At 45.8% G+C, this 16,817-nt stretch overlaps 2 protein-coding genes and 1 long non-coding RNA gene across 3 annotated transcripts; all 3 read right to left on the bottom strand.

The window, feature by feature from the left end:
• Window positions 1-144: 144 nt before the first annotated feature.
• Window positions 145-2,095, bottom strand: LOC125179450 (the record flags this gene model as incomplete). The annotated part of the gene is given in 4 exon segments (XM_047885330.1): window positions 145-269; window positions 442-546; window positions 908-1,004; window positions 1,939-2,095. Coding segments are annotated over 3 exon segments (245 nt in total), but the record flags the coding sequence as incomplete, so codon positions are not given.
• A 1,404-nt stretch (window positions 2,096-3,499) lies between these two features.
• Window positions 3,500-6,367, bottom strand: LOC125179451. Its single transcript, XR_007157270.1, has 4 exons — window positions 6,225-6,367; window positions 4,377-4,491; window positions 3,971-4,000; window positions 3,500-3,626 (listed from the first exon to the last, which is right to left on the bottom strand). It is a non-coding gene; the product is annotated as an uncharacterized LOC125179451 (long non-coding RNA).
• Window positions 6,368-6,707: 340 nt separating this feature from the next.
• Window positions 6,708-13,522, bottom strand: LOC125179452 (integrin alpha-PS5-like; the record flags this gene model as incomplete). Its single annotated transcript, XM_047885331.1, is given in 3 exon segments — window positions 6,708-6,958; window positions 12,616-12,727; window positions 13,310-13,522. Coding segments are annotated over 3 exon segments (576 nt in total), but the record flags the coding sequence as incomplete, so codon positions are not given.
• Window positions 13,523-16,817: the final 3,295 nt, after the last annotated feature.

Raw genomic sequence — 16,817 nt, 5'->3', positions numbered from 1 at the left:
GATACAAATAATTATAGATTAATGTTTAATACAAATTTAATAGTAATACAACTGTCTCTTATACACATCTAGATGTGTATAAGAGACAACTATATATCACTGCCTGTAGATCACACTATATATCACCGCCCGCACATCACCCACATAACAGGTGCCCGTGGGTGCAGGTCGTCCCCCGCGTCGGTGAGGTTGACGGCGGCGCCCCGCTGGGTGCTGCCGTACTGGGCGCCCCGCAGCTCACACGGGAACACCTCCCCCAGGAACTCCCGCTGGGGGAACACAAGTTCTTTATTGCCAGGGGCATGAATAATTGTTTATATACATTACTGCTAGGGGCATGAATAATTGTTTATATACATTACATATTACAGGTCAGGGTAATATTATAAGACAGGGCGAATTCTCATAGTAATGTTACCTCAGGGTAACAGGTAATGTTACCTCAGGGTAATAGACGGTGGCGAGCAGGTTACCCCGCTGGTCCCCCACAGGTATTCGCACCATAAACTCCACCTCCCCCACGGGGGTGGGGCCGCGCTTCACGATCTGGGGGGGGGGGNTATCCCAACTTAGTGTCCCGTAACCCTAATATCCCAACTTAGTGTCCCGTAACCCTAATATCCCAACTTAGTGTCCCGTAACCCTAATATCCCAACTTAGTGTCCCGTAACCCTAATATCCCAACTTAGTGTCCCGTAACCCTAATATCCCAACTTAGTGTCCCGTAACCCTAATATCCCAACTTAGTGTCCCGTAACCCTAATATCCCAACTTAGTGTCCCGTAACCCTAATATCCCAACTTAGTGTCCCGTAACCCTAATATCCCAACTTAGTGTCCCGTAACCCTAATATCCCAACTTAGTGTCCCGTAACTCTAACATCCCAACTTAGTGTCCCGTAACCCACGGTGTGTCGGTGCATGAAGGTCAAAGAGTCCGTGTGGGTGAGGTTGATGGTGAGGGCGTCGGCGCGCTCGTAGGTCACCTGCTCCTCCGTCGACGATCTGGGGGAGGCAGGGGGTATTAACGGGGGAGTGGCGAGCCAATCAGCGTGAGGGTGACCGGTCAATCAGAGTGAGGGTGCCGGCCAATCAGCATGAGAATGACCAACCAATCAAGGTGATGGGACGCCTGTCGGAGACCACCACTGCCGTGCATCGAATGGACTATCATGATCCGTTCCCTCAAGAACGTAGCCTGCAACACTTCTTGACTGTAACGTTATCAGCCGCACGCCACCAGACAGATCACATCCATTGAATTAGACCAATCAGCCCACAGGAAAATAAGCCTGACGTCGTATGGCCCAGCGTCGTCTGCCAACACGCGAAAAAATTTTACACCACCCGGACGGAGCGCGCCGGAGCCGTCCGTATAATCTGTCCCGTGTGTCGAATCAGACCACGGTCGAACGGCCACGCGTCGTACGACGATAAATTTTGGAACAAAACTGTGCTATCTGAAACCTAACCCCGGATGTTGCGAGCTAAAAGTTACGTAATTTAGCGAAGCTGCGGAGGTCACTTGTCAAAGGACGGTACATTTTGGAACAGAACTATGCTTTCTGAAACCCAACCCCAGATTCTGTGAGCTAAAAGTTACGTAATTTAACGCAGCTGCAGAAGCCACTCGTCGAAGGACGATAGATTTTGAAACAGAACTATGCTATCTGAAACCCAACCCCAATGTTGTGAGCTAAAAGTGACGGTGCACGGCTGGATGCATGCAGTTCCACTGGCGACCTGGGCTTGTTGGTCGCAGTCCGTTGTCCGCAAGTTACAGTTCGAGCTAAAGTCAGGGTATGAAGTGATGATTCGCTGCAACGTTCAGTGGTGCATAACCATTACTCTCTGGGCTATTACCTTCAGAATATGGTGGCGTAAAGCTCCTAATGTTTAAAGCAAGATGATGTCACGGGCTGGTTACTGACGGACGTACCCGTGCAGCTGGAGGCGGACGTCGGCCGCCAACTGCAGCGCCGACGTGCCGACGTTGTCGGCGGGCGTGACCTCGACGTCGCTGCTGCCCGCCGCGACGTTCACGAGCACGGGCGGCGACCCGTCGCTCAGCTGCTCCACGTCCACCTCGATCCTCACCTCCTCCTGGGGGAGGTTATGAGGTCATGAGGTCAAGAGGTCATGAGGTTATGAGGTCATGAGGTTATGAAGTTATGAGGTTATGAGGTTATGAGGTCATGAGGTTATGAGGTCATGAGGTTATGAGGTTATGAGGTTATGAGGTCATGAGGTTAAGAGGTCATGAGGTGATGAGGTCATGAGGTTATGAAGTTATGAGGTTATGAGGTTATGAGGTCATGAGGTTATGAGGTCATGAGGTCATGAGGTTATGAGGTCATGAGGTNTGGCTGCCTCACTCGTGCCGTCGTAGCAGCGCTCTGATTGGCTGCCTCACTCGTGCCGTCGTAGCAGCGCTCTGATTGGCTGCCTCACTCGTGCCGTCGTAGCAGCGCTCTGATTGGCCGCCTCACTCGTGCCGTCGTAGCAGCGCTCTGATTGGCCGCCTCACTCGTGCCGTCGTAGCAGCGCTCTGATTGGCTGCCTCACTCGTGCCGTCGTAGCAGCGCTCTGATTGGCTGCCTCACTCGTGCCGTCGTAGCAGCGCTCTGATTGGCCGCCTCACTCGTGCCGTCGTAGCAGCGCTCTGATTGGCCGCCTCACTCGTGCCGTCGTAGCAGCGCTCTGATTGGCTGCCTCACTCGTGCCGTCGTAGCAGCGCTCTGATTGGCTGCCTCACTCGTGCCGTCGTAGCAGCGCTCTGATTGGCCGCCTCACTCGTGCCGTCGTAGCAGCGCTCTGATTGGCCGCCTCACTCGTGCCGTCGTAGCAGCGCTCTGATTGGCTGCCTCACTCGTGCCGTCGTAGCAGCGCTCTGATTGGCTGCCTCACTCGTGCCGTCGTAGCAGCGCTCTGATTGGCCGCCTCACTCGTGCCGTCGTAGCAGCGCTCTGATTGGCCGCCTCACTCGTGCCGTCGTAGCAGCGCTCTGATTGGCTGCCTCACTCGTGCCGTCGTAGCAGCGCTCTGATTGGCTGCCTCACTCGTGCCGTCGTAGCAGCGCTCTGATTGGCCGCCTCACTCGTGCCGTCGTAGCAGCGCTCTGATTGGCCGCCTCACTCGTGCCGTCGTAGCAGCGCTCTGATTGGCTGCCTCACTCGTGCCGTCGTAGCAGCGCTCTGATTGGCTGCCTCACTCGTGCCGTCGTAGCAGCGCTCTGATTGGCCGCCTCACTCGTGCCGTCGTAGCAGCGCTCTGATTGGCCGCCTCACTCGTGCCGTCGTAGCAGCGCTCTGATTGGCTGCCTCACTCGTGCCGTCCTAGCAGCGCTCTGATTGGCCGCCTCACTCGTACCGTCGTAGCAGCGCTCTGATTGGCCGCCTCACTCGTGCCGTCGTAGCAGCGCTCTTATTGGCTCCCTCAACGTTTTAAAAGTATAACCAATTTCACAAGTACAATCAAAGTTCGCTGCAACGTACCTGTGGTCGGGGTACGAGGCCGTGACCCGTAGGTCACTGCGGCAGGACGGGTCACCGTCGTCCTCGCAGCCCGTCACAAAGCTCAGGAACGTTGCCTGCCCGTCGCGTTGCAACGGGTCCGTTACGGGCGACGCTGCACACACGGGATGAAGGGTTACACGTTCGTCACTTCTCAGTAAATCATTGGTCACTCATTAGTTACTAATTGGTTACTCATTCGTAACACATGGGTCATTCATCTGTTAGTACTCATTAAGGATATCTAGCTACCGTTCATAACCTACTCAATAGCTGCTCGCTAACCTCCCCAACTGACGTCAACGTTAGTCGTTTCTAAGTTCTCAACAGTTATTGCGACTCCTACAAATTTCGCTCAGACCTACAAGTAACAAATGTCAGAGTACAAATGTCAAAATTTCGGCGAAGAATCACGTGAGTTGACAATACACGGCAGAGGAGGTGGGTGATGGTACTCACTCAAGGGGGTGACGGGGGGCGACCGCTCATCTGCGAAGGGTGAAAAAGAATTTCGTTTATAGTCAGAATTTGTTCGTTTAGAAAAAAAATTAGTTTATAATGACAGACGAAACCAAGCAATGCAATTATACTTTTGATACTCGGCGGAGACACAAGTGATACTTGACGACGATATTGTCCTCTCTGCCCCCACACATTCCCCACTCGGCCCCCGTACTTTCTTCTCTGCTCCCGTATTCCCCTCTCTTTCCGTGCTCCAATCTCTGCCCCCAGGGCTCCACACTCTGCCCCCGTGCTCCCCTCTCTGCCCCCGTGCTCCCCTCTCTTTCCGTGCTCCAATCTCTGCCCCCGTGCTCCCCTCTCTGCCCCCCGTACTCCCCACTCTCCCCATACATCCCCCACTCACCGGCACCGAAGGAGGAGCGGGGCTGGGGAGGCAGCTGGGCGGCGGGGAGGGCTGGGGAGGAGAGCCAGAACTGCAGGCGCAGCCCCACCGCCGCCTGCGCGTTGTTCACCTCAGGCTGCGCGATACAAATAATTATAGATTAATGTTTAATACAAATTTAATAGTAATACAAAGCGTGTCCGTAAAATAAGTTCCAAAAACTATTTCAGAAGGAAAAACTGGTTTAATTGCGCAGAAAAGTACATTTTTTAAATGCCCGGACTTTTTTCTAAAAAAGCCCAGAATTGCTGTTGCGTAGAGTCATGGAACTCTGCCGCCTGTCAGTGTAGAAAACTATCAACTACGTTTTGCAACTCTTCATCTGTCTGGAATTGGGTTCCGCTAAGGTTTTTCTTGGACTCGGGGAAGAGATCAAAGTCATTTGATGTTAAATCTGGACTCCTTTGTTTCTGATATGTACCCAGGTCTCGTCACCAGTAACAAGTACAGAGTCCAGAAATTCCTTTTCGGTTGTTGCGCGAAAAATAAAAACAAGAAATTCTTGGGCCGCTTCAACCCGCTGCCGCTGGTGGTCTGCTGTGAGCTTTTTTGGTACTACCTATCTTGCGTAGACCTTTGAATAGGCTAAATGTTCAGTCAAAGTCTAGTCAATTGTTGTTATGCTGACCTCAGGACTTTTTCATACAGCTCTCGAACTGTAATCCGTCGGCCTTCAGGCATTACCGCTTCTACTTCAGCAATTGTTTCGTCAGAAACCGATGGCCTCTCTGCAGGAGCATCGTCAAGTAATTTGGCATTTTTAAAGTAATTTGACATCGGCATTTTTAAAGTCCCTGACTTATCTGCGCACCATCCTGGAGCTCATACACTCTTCTCCATACATTTGAGAAAGTTCTTCGTGAATTTCCTTCACCGATTTCTTCTGAGCGGCCAGGAAACGAATAACATACCACGAGGGTGGCCCAGTGGCTACAGTTCAGAGTACCAGGATTGGCGAAGAGAGGCGCGGGTTCGATCCCAGCTCTGTGCGCCAGTTTCTGGTCAGAATCGGCGAGGAGGCCGGGCGGTTAAGCGAAGCAGAATTGTAGCAGTGAGTTGCGAGTTCGAGACCGCAAAATGCTGTGAATATTCTGCGGTGTTAAGAATTGGCGACAGGCCTACGGCCTAATAAACGCTAAAACCGCTATTAAATCGCAGCTGGTGGGAGACGCATGAGTAGCTCCATCGCTGACGCCTGCTGGGGCAAGACCAAGCGTCGCAGGGAGGCTGGCTTGGTAAGGCAGGACGTCGCAGGGAGGCTGGCTTGGTAAGGCAGGACGTCGCAGGGAGGCTGGCTTGGTAAGGCAGGACGTCGCAGGGAGGCTGGCTTGGTAAGGCAGGACGTCGCAGGGAGGCTGGCTTGGTAAGGCAGGACGTCGCAGGGAGGCTGGCTTGGTAATAGAAACGTTCCTAGCGCCAGCGGCAGCACGTGGAACTTATTTTGCGGACAGCTTCGTAAATGATGCGAATATCATTTAACTGGAGATATTATTTCATTTTTATTAAATATTAAGAAAGAATTATACAAAAGCATAACCATAATTGAAAGTTATGAAAGGAGATATTTGTTCATTTCTATTAAATAATATCAAAGAAGCATACAAAGCCATAACCATAATTGAAAGTTATGAAAGGAGATATTTGTTAATTTTTTTTAAATATTAAGAAAGAATCATTCAAAAACCTTAATTGAAAGTTTGAAAAAAAGATTTAACTGGAAATATAAATTAATTCCTATTAAATATTTATAAATAATTAAATAATCATAATCATACAATACTTAAGGGAAAGTTTTGAAAAAAAAGACACCTGGACGGTAGCGTCGAAGTTGCGGCAGTTTTGCCCCTGGCGTTGTAGTGTAGCGTTGTAGCTGAGCTGGGCAGCGTTACTGGACGTGAACAGCGCTCTGGGCGCCAGCAGCTGCCGCTGGTGATCCAGCGTCAGCTGGACCGTCACGCCTGGGGGGGAGGGGGAATTATAAGTGAAATAAATAAAATTATATTAGTCATTTTTAATTAATTATGAGTAAAATAAATAAAATTGTATTAATTTTTAATTAATTATATGTGAATAATTAGGAACGGGTGAAGACATCCNAAAACCATCTTAGAAACCGTCTTAAAACCGTATTGAAAACCATCTTAAAACCGTATTGAAAACCATCTTAAAACCGTATTGAAAACCATCTTAAAAACCGTCTTAAAACCGTATTGAAAACCATCTTAAAACCGTATTGAAAACCATCTTAAAACCGTATTGAAAACCATCTTAAAAACTGTCTTAAAACCGTCTTTAAAAAGCATGCCTAAACCTAAATAAGAAGACCCCCGCTAACAAAGCCAGCCCCCCACCAGGATAAAGGTTCTTGTCGACGTCGGCGCCCCTGGAGATGGAGATGCCGAAGCCTGCGAGGGGCCTCCCTCCCCGCTGGGGGACGTCCTCCGCCCCGATCCTCTGGGAGTACTGACGGCGGAGACCCCCAGCGCCCCCCAGGAACACGTACACCGCCCCGCCCCCCTCGTACGGCGCGCCCACCACCAGGTCTGCTCAGGGGGCACGAGGGAAATGGTTTCTATTTGTATTTTTCTGCGGTCCATCCGGCAATGTTTGATAAAAATAATTTACGGTGAGGGGAGATGAGGGCTGCAACAGAGGGGAGATGAGATGAGGGCTCCAACTGACAGGTAGACAGACACACCCAAGTAGACCACCAGACAGGTAGACAGACACACCCAAGTCTGTCTCTTATACACATCTAGATGTGTATAAGAGACAGCCACTCACCCGTGTCTCCACGCACCACTCACCCGTGTCTCCACGCACCACTCACCCGTGTCTCCACGCACCACTCACCCGTGTCTCCACGCACCACTCACCCGTNCCGGGGCTCTCAATCCCTAACCTTGTTGCCGGGGCTCTCAATCCCTAACCTTGTTGCCGGGGCTCTCAATCCCTAACCTTGTTGCCGGGGCTCTCAATCCCTAACCTTGTTGCCGGGGCTCTCAATCCCTAACCTTGTTGCCGGGGCTCTCAATCCCTAACCTTGTTGCCGGGGCTCTCAATCCCTAACCTTGTTGCCGGGGCTCTCAATCCCTAACCTTGTTGCCGGGGCTCTCAATCCCTAACCTTGTTGCCGGGGCTCTCAATCCCTAACCTTGTTGCCGGGGCTCTCAATCCCTAACCTTGTTGCCGGGGCTCTCAATCCCTAACCTTGTTGCCGGGGCTCTCAATCCCTAACCTTGTTGCCGGGGCTCTCAATCCCTAACCTTGTTGCCGGGGCTCTCAATCCCTAACCTTGTTGCCGGGGCTCTCAATCCCTAACCTTGTTGCCGGGGCTCTCAATCCCTAACCTTGTTGCCGGGGCTCTCAATCCCTAACCTTGTTGCCGGGGCTCTCAATCCCTAACCTTGTTGCCGGGGCTCTCAATCCCTAACCTTGTTGCCGGGGCTCTCAATCCCTAACCTTGTTGCCGGGGCTCTCAATCCCTAACCTTGTTGCCGGGGCTCTCAATCCCTAACCTTGTTGCCGGGGCTCTCAATCCCTAACCTTGTTGCCGGGGCTCTCAATCCCTAACCTTGTTGCCGGGGCTCTCAATCCCTAACCTTGTTGCCGGGGCTCTCAATCCCTAACCTTGTTGCCGGGGCTCTCAATCCCTAACCTTGTTGCCGGGGCTCTCAATCCCTAACCTTGTTGCCGGGGCTCTCAATCCCTAACCTTGTTGCCGGGGCTCTCAATCCCTAACCTTGTTGCCGGGGCTCTCAATCCCTAACCTTGTTGCCGGGGCTCTCAATCCCTAACCTTGTTGCCGGGGCTCTCAATCCCTAACCTTGTTGCCGGGGCTCTCAATCCCTAACCTTGTTGCCGGGACTCTCAATCCCTAACCTTGTTGCCGGGACTCTCAATCCCTTACCTTGTTCCCGGGACTCTCAATCCCTAACCTTGTTGCCGGGGCTCTCAATCCCTAACCTTGTTGCCGGGGCTCTCAATCCCTAACCTTGTTGCCGGGACTCTCAACCCCTAACCTTGTTCCCGGGACTCTCAATCCCTAACCTTGTTCCCGGGACTCTCAATCCCTTACCTTGTCCCTGGGACTCTTAGTCCCTCACTTCACCCTCAGTACTGCCAACATCTCACTTCACCCTCAGTACTGCCAACATCTCACTTCACCCTCAGTACTGCCAACATCTCACTTCACCCTCAGGACTGCCAACATCTCACCTTGCCCCTGGAGTCGGCGCCCCTGGGGGCCCCAGCGACGTAGTGCAGCTGGCCCCTGACGAAGGTGCCGGAGCTGACGGAGTACCCGAAGTAGTCGGAGTCGTTGATGCGCGGGGAGAACACGGGGTTGGGGACGAAGTCCAGGCTGAAGGCCTGCGGGGGCGACACGGGCGACGTCTGACGGCGGCGGCGACGGCGGCTTATTGAGCCCGGACCGTCCAGGACGGCGTCCCGCAGCTCTACTGCCGTACCTGGGGTCAGGGCAGGGTTAAATGGGGGGTTCAAAAGATGGTTCAATGCTTTGTCTGGTGAGAAAACCACCAAACATTCAACCTTTGAATATTTTCAACCATTTGGGCCCTTTTCTACTGCCTAGAAAAGGGTTCAACCTAATAGCAACGGACTTGTTCAAACCCCCCCCCTCTCTCTCTTTTTAACAATTGCAATGTTTAACCTCTCGGTTACTACAGAGAACATTTTGTTGAGTCCATGTAACATTCGTCACCCACAACAGGCAGATGGTTTAATAAAGTAGTGCGCGTCACATGAATTATTAAAAAGAGGTTATGGACCTCTATGATAGAATGTTCTGCAAGGACAATCCACAATCACGACATTGAAACATGTATTGTCACCCATCGTTACAATATATAAAATACTACATTTATAGCCTGACGCTGACTCCTAAGTCTTAACCACGCAACTTCTGTGCCGATTTAGACTAGGAATTTTAAAGTGAGTTGCGGGTCTCAAACCTTCAAGTCACTGCTTCAATATATTGTTGATATTAACCACTCAACCAAAACATCTATTGCGGATAAATGAAACGTCGTATAGTGGTTTCAGACTAGGAATTTCACAGCGAGTTGCGGGTCCCAAACCTGCAAGCCACTGCTTAAAAAAACGTGTTGGTGGTATCTACCACAGCAGCTCACCATGGTTGCCTCCCTCGGGTCGTCCTGGGTGTCAATGGTAGCCCCCAGCCAGCCATGGTCCTTGAGGTCGTGGTAGGCGAGCTCGCCGTTACCGATGTTGTGTTCTATGTTGCCTGATGACAAGCGCAGTACCACTACACAACATGCGAGTACCACCAATGTTGTACGCCCGGACCATTGGTACTACGGGTTAGTACACACCACGCTCGTATTTCAAACAATGATGCCACTACCAAAACCACTACCATTAAAACTCTGCCATTAAGGCACTAATATTAAAACTCTAACACAACACTACTACCAAAACTATTGCCATAAAAATTTTAACATAAAACCACTACCATTAAAACTCTAGCATAAAACCAACACCATTTGAATTCGAAAACAAAACTGCTACCATTACAATTCTACCACAACACCACTGCCATTTAAACTCTAACATATAACCACTACCATCAAAAATTTAACATAAAACCACTACCATCAAAAATTCTATCATAAAACCACTACCATAAAAAATTCTATCATAAAACCACTACCATTAAAACTCTAACACAAAACCACTCCCATTAAAACTCTACCACTACACACATGTCAGTACCACTGTTTAACTCCCTGACTACTAAAGGTTAGTTCACGCGATGCACGCTCAATCATCATATCTTACGTCATCAAAATGAAAAAATTTTAAATTTATATTTCACAATTTGGAAGACATTGACCGTATCACTTCGAGTGGTCTCTGCTACAAGTTAATTCACTAACTAATAAAAGTAACAAAAACATAAATGGAACTCATAAAAAAAACACCGAACGAAGGATTCAAGTTCAACAGGTTGCGAGATGAAGTTTGAACTTGCAATTACAGGACATGTTTAAAAGCATTAATTTATTTAGTCATCATCATAAAACTGTAAACTATGTAATGTTAACTTTAAAGGTAGAAAAACATTCAGGCTTAATTCAACTACCATAATGAGCAAAATATTGCAACAAAGAAATTATTAAAATTGGCAAATTCAATCGTAGCGCCAATTATTACAATCTGCTAATCATCATAACCAATCATATATATAATTAACGCTGGTAATGCTATTCCTACCCATGCCCACCACTAATGCTATTCCTACCCATGCCCTCCACTAATGCTATTCCTACCCATGCCCTACGATGATTGATAGTGATTATTATACGTAAGTTAATAAATCAGCTATAATTGCAGATGTATGATATGGTAAATTAATCAAATTACGGTTAAATGATATATAAGAATGGGAAAATGACGGACGACTGAATGCCGACCCAGCTTACAAGTAGGAATCACTCATAAAGTTACATTACCTCTAATTAAACAGATGTCTATAAATGGTTTATTAAAGCATTCCTGAATTCTTTGTGCTGATATCGTTGATAGTAATGAATACATTAAATTAGTAATTAACACATTATATTACTAATTAATAAATTATATTAGTAATTACTGCATTATATTAGTAATTAACACATTATATTATCAATAAATACATTATATTAGCAATTAATACATTATATTAGCAATTAATACATTTTATTAGTAATTAATAAATTATGTAAGCAAATAACACATCATTTTAGTAATAACTACATTATATTAGTAACTAATAAACTATACCGTATTAGTAATACATTATATTAGTAACTATTCAACACGCATGATCCCAGGAGCGCACCAGTGGTCGTCGTAGCGCGCTCTGCTGCGGAGGCCCACGGCGTACCCGAAGTACGAGGGGCGGTCGCCCCCCCTCTGGGGGTCCTCGAACACGATGGCCGCCTCGGGGGCCAGGTTGAAGGGGGCGACGTGCCCCACCAGCGCCGTCAGCAGGAACAGGACAATACCAACCTGCTGCATGTTATAGCCGTGACCGGCACGCTTGAGGGGGGCGGTGAACACTGAATAAACAGAGTCGGCGAGGGGACGGAGGAAAAAGGAGGGAAATGGGGAAGAAACAGGGGAAAAAAGAGGTGGAAAAGGGGAAAAAAGAGGTGGAAGAGGGGAAGAAAGAGAGGAAGGACTTTGTGGAGCCAATGAGACTGGAGACTGGATTGCAGGACACGTTTCCCGACTTGCAATATCCACTGCGAAGGACGCGTGTCGCGCGACGGAGTTGGAAGACTGGAGGATCCTTGGTCTGGAGGAGGGTAGCCTCGTGTGAAGCTCATCTTTATCCTCCATGGTCAGGGTATCGAGGGTTAGACTTGATGCCAACAGCAATTACTAACAGAACCGATGATGTGTAAAAATTAATCAAAATTAATCAAAATTTAAAGTTAACTAGGCTAAGAATAATTGAATGGTCTAAAGATTCCGAAATACCGTCATGAATAAGAACAGGGATCTAAAATCTGAAAAATGAACAAAGTAGGATTAATTTGCAGCATGTTCGTAAACATGTCAGATTAATTCGTAGCACATACTAATCAATAATTATAATTTATAAACTAAAATAGAAAACCCTGTAAATGTTAAGAAGACCAGCTCCATCAGTCCTTAACAGTAACAAAACAAATATCATCAAACGAAGGACAATTAAACTCACAGTCAAATCTATTGACGTTATATTTGCTTTTAACGTCACGTTTCCCTTACAAATTAAGCAATAAAATATAAAATTATATATCTTGCATCTATAATGAGGAAGCCGAGAGAACTGAACGTATTATTCGGCGATCGTTCACAATAAACTCAAGCAACGACAGCCGTGCCTATGCACTAATTTTGCACCAGCCATGCTTGCACCATGCACCAGCCATGCTTGCACCATGCACCAGCCATGCACCCACCAGCCATGCATCTGTCTCTTATACACATCTATTGAAACATGTATTGTCACCCATCNCACCCAAGTAGACCAACAGACAGGTAGACAGACACACCCAAGTATACCAACAGACAGGTAGACAGACTCACCCAAGTAGACCAACAGACAGGTAGACAGACTCACCCAAGTAGACAGACAGGTAGACAGACTCACCCAAGTAGACAGACGGGTAGACAGGTAGACACTCACCCAAGAAGCCGTCCAGGTTGAGGTCGCCAGGGGAGGCCACGACGGACCCGAACCTTCCCCCCGCCACGGCCTCCCCCCGCAGCCTCTCCCCCTGCAGGCGCACCTGCCCCCCCTGCCCCCCCACACCAATGATAGTAGCATTAATAATAATAGTAGTAATATCAATAATAACAAAAATAATAACATTAACAACAATAATAATTATTATAGAGATAATTATATTTATAACAATATTGATTATTAATAATGATAATAATAGTAATAACAATATTAATAATAATAATTCTTGCAATGATAGAAATTATAATAATAAAACAATTACTACAGTTTTTCATCAAGTTTCAAGTTAAAAAAAATTATTTTTAGAAATTCGTCAATCCGCTGCAACAACAAAAAAGTCAAACAACAGCAACAAAAAGTGCAAAAAGCAACAGCACAACAAGAACAACATCTACAACATAAAAAATGCAGCATAGAAAAAAGGCCAGTACAAAAACAAGAGCTACAACAACAGCAACATCAAAATAACAACAATAAAAACAATGCAAATAACGACATCGTATAACAAAACTACAAAACAAAACAAAAATAACACAAAAACAATGCAAATAACAACATCGTAAAACAAAAACAAGTGCTACGACAACAGCAACATCAAAATAACAACAACAACCCCCCAACCCCCACTACTGACGCCGCTGTTGAGGAAGACGTAGACGGCCCCGCGGTCGGGGGCGGCGCCCTCGCTGTACAGGGGCGCCCCCACCACCAGGTCGCTGAGCCCGTCCCCGTTGACGTCCACCGCCGTCACCGACGCCCCGAAGTATTCCCCAACCTGATCCCCACTGCGCTCCACCAGCACCTGCAGGCTGCTCTCCTCCACCTCCCCAAACTGGAACACCAGCACCTGGGGGTTGATTCAGACTGAATGTTGATTCAGACTGAACGTTGATTCAGACTGAATGTTGATTCAGACTGTGTCAAGAAATTTTTGACGAACACCTCTCCTAGGCGACGCATTTAGCATCGGCATGTCATTGTTCATAACGAATGAGGTGCCAAAGTAGAGAAAAACTGTCGTTATATTTGCACTTGTTTGACAGCTTAATTACAAGTTACTGGCAGTTAGAGACTAAAAATATTTAGTAATTTAGGTAAACGTTTAGTCTAACTAAAAGTTAGACTAAATGTTTACCTCCAGCCTGGCAAAATAAATTTGTTACGTGCCATTGGACACTCTGTGATCTCCAGAAAATGGATCATGACATATGTACAGTCTTGGAATCACTGATTTCACAAAGAGTAAGTCAAAAGCTGAAAAATAGGCGTATTTTTTCCACTTGTCTTCTACGGAAGGTTTTCATCTCACACGTAAGGTCTTTAATTGCCAATACCGGCATCATAGCTCTTCAGGAACTCGTACTTGATAAATAATATTTATATTGACACAAATGTTCCCTTCTCCCAGTAGATTCTTTAACCTTTTATTTTGAGTCCGGTTCTGCACAACAAAGTTTTGCCACTTAAAACTCATAAATGTAAATTGATAGAAATCAATAATAAATATTTCCACAATGTGCAACAAAAATAATTTGCCTTGAAAATAGCTTCTCAATTCCGATATCAATCCAATTACATTGTACTATCGGTTAAATTAATTGATAGGTATTGGAATGATAGGTATAAATGCATGTGTATAAAATCATTAACAACGCGCAGTGAGAACGATATACCATTTCGTGTATATTACTGAATAACAATTAAGTACAGGTACTCTCAAGTCAATATTTGCTATATTGAACGTCAACCAATTGCAGTCGTCGTACTTCGTCACAGACTCACAGACAGAAATCAATGAATGATGAAACCACGGAATGCTACTAGTCTTATCAAGATAACTGAGATAAAACCAATGTGATGTCCCTGCATGGTAATTTCAAACAGATTGTTGTTCTGACCAGACTGTCGTCGGTGCTCGCAAAGGCAAGTCTCGTAGAATAGGATTTCATTTGCGCCTCTACTTAGGATTAATTTTGACTTCAAAACCCAATTAAGGCTGTGTAAATTTAGAAATTTTCAAGGTTTAAGAAAAACTAGCGAGGATCAAATAATTTTTCTTCAAAAATGAGTATGACGACGATCGTAAACTCATGTGATTGGTAAAATATCGACACGATTACGCAGAGTTGGCCAATGCACCTGAGACGGAGCCGTTAATTCTGGCGATGATTAATTAACGCTTATTCGTGTTCAAAGTATCATTGCAAATAATTTTGACACTCTCTGTCTTGTCTTTTAACTAATGTGTAACCCAAATACTTTTGCTGTGCTTCTCATAGTAAAAATTTACAGATCGATTACAAAATAATTTTATCTGCTCAAAAAATACACACCTTTTTGTTCGTAATAGAAATAAGAGTATTCATTTTAGGAGTACTAAACGTTTTCATTCGATATGAATCTGTTTTTGTGACACTGAAACTTGTTTTCATCCTCATAAACCAAGTGCGAACACTACAGTGAAAGTATTATCTATTTACCTGAATTTTGTTCGGCGTATACTGGCACATAGGACTTCTTTATTACCCCTTTTAATTGGTACATCGAGAGGTCTTCATTTCAGGCAATTTATTGTTATACGGTGCTGTTATTCTTGTGGTCTCGTTATCTCGAGACGAAAAATCAGTGCGATGAATTTTATTCATACTTTTCAGGCTGCTAGAGATTTCTGCAGGTGAAACAAGCAGCTAAATAAATTCAACTATGTCGGCTGGACCCTTAAATACGAACGTGAAGGCACACAAGCTCGTTACCGAAGACAAAGTCCGGACTGCTCTTCTGAAAGATAAAGGCCCCGACGCCAAGTACAAATCATTCAACATAATAGACTTTTGCACTAAAGGAGACAACTATTCGTGTTTTGTCACCAGTGTCCAGGTAGAGTATCATCTAAACTCACTATAACTTTGGGTTTTATCGAAGAAAATCCCAAAGCTGCTCTATCAAAAATACTTGCACTATCAGAGAATTAAAAAAATTAAATACGAGTTTGTAGTTCCGTCAGCCAATCACTGACCGCTTTTCAAGTTAAACCCACCAATTACAGACGAGATATTGGTCGCTTCGTGTACTCAAAGTTTTGACGGTACTGCCTCTGGTCAAAAGTCAGTTCAATTAAGATTTTCATCGAGAATCCATCATGTCGAGATAATGAAGTCAAACTTCAAAACATACCATGCTGAAGTGACTAATCAAATTCTGCAGAGAATTAAGCCTATTTGAATATACAGATACCCTAACTTAACCTAAGCTTAACTTAACCTAACCTAAACCTAACTTAACTAAAATACCTACAAACAATACGACACTAGAAATCCCGGAATGGACCCCGCCGCGCCACCGCATGGATCAGTCGTTCGCCACTTCAGCGTCTTCAGCTTATTGGAAATATTCTAGTGCTGTACTGTCAAAATTCGTTTACTTACAAGAAGCGCCCTAAGTACACGAAGGCCGTAGCAGCCTGGTACAGGTAGCGACCTAAGTACACGTAGATCCCTAACTAGCGGACCTAACTATCTCGTCTGTGATTGGTGGGGTTAACTTGAAAAACAGTTAACGTCAGTGATTGCTGACGGAATTAGGAACTCGTTACTATTTAAGATAGGTTAGCCTCCTATCAATTGCATTCACAGTATTCCGAATCTAGTCGTCAAGAACCGGCGCAAATGTGCAAATAGGATTCGAATAAGAATAACAGACAATTTTTAAATTTAAAATGTACGCATTTAAAAGAACATGGGAATTAGTGATGGATAGAATCTATCCTTAAATTTCTAGAAAGAACGTATCAGAGCGTTGTTAATTATATTCGAATTCGATACAAACAGTTTCATTAGATAATGAGATACCTAAACTTCTATCCATGAACTCTGATTAGGGTTTGGAAAGAACAAGTTCTTAGATGTGTCGAATAATCGTGCTAAGCCTTCTAATTTCGACTAACTAGAGAGACTTGTTACTAAAAAGCCCTATTAATTTTGACTAACTAGTAAGACTTTTTACTACAAAACCCTACTAATTTTGAGTAACTAGTAAGATACCTATTACTACAAAGCCTTACTACCTATATCAGTAATTCTCATAAATTCGTATAAAATACTTGTCACTTCGAAGCAATTCTAATTTTCTAAAGTTTCTACACG

The sequence above is a fragment of the Hyalella azteca genome, unplaced genomic scaffold, assembly GCF_000764305.2.
Source record: "Hyalella azteca isolate HAZT.00-mixed unplaced genomic scaffold, Hazt_2.0.2 contig17651, whole genome shotgun sequence".
Classification (NCBI taxonomy): Eukaryota; Metazoa; Arthropoda; class Malacostraca; order Amphipoda; family Hyalellidae; genus Hyalella; species Hyalella azteca.
Note: the sequence above shows the minus strand (reverse complement) of the source record. Positions and strands in the feature narration are given on the sequence as shown.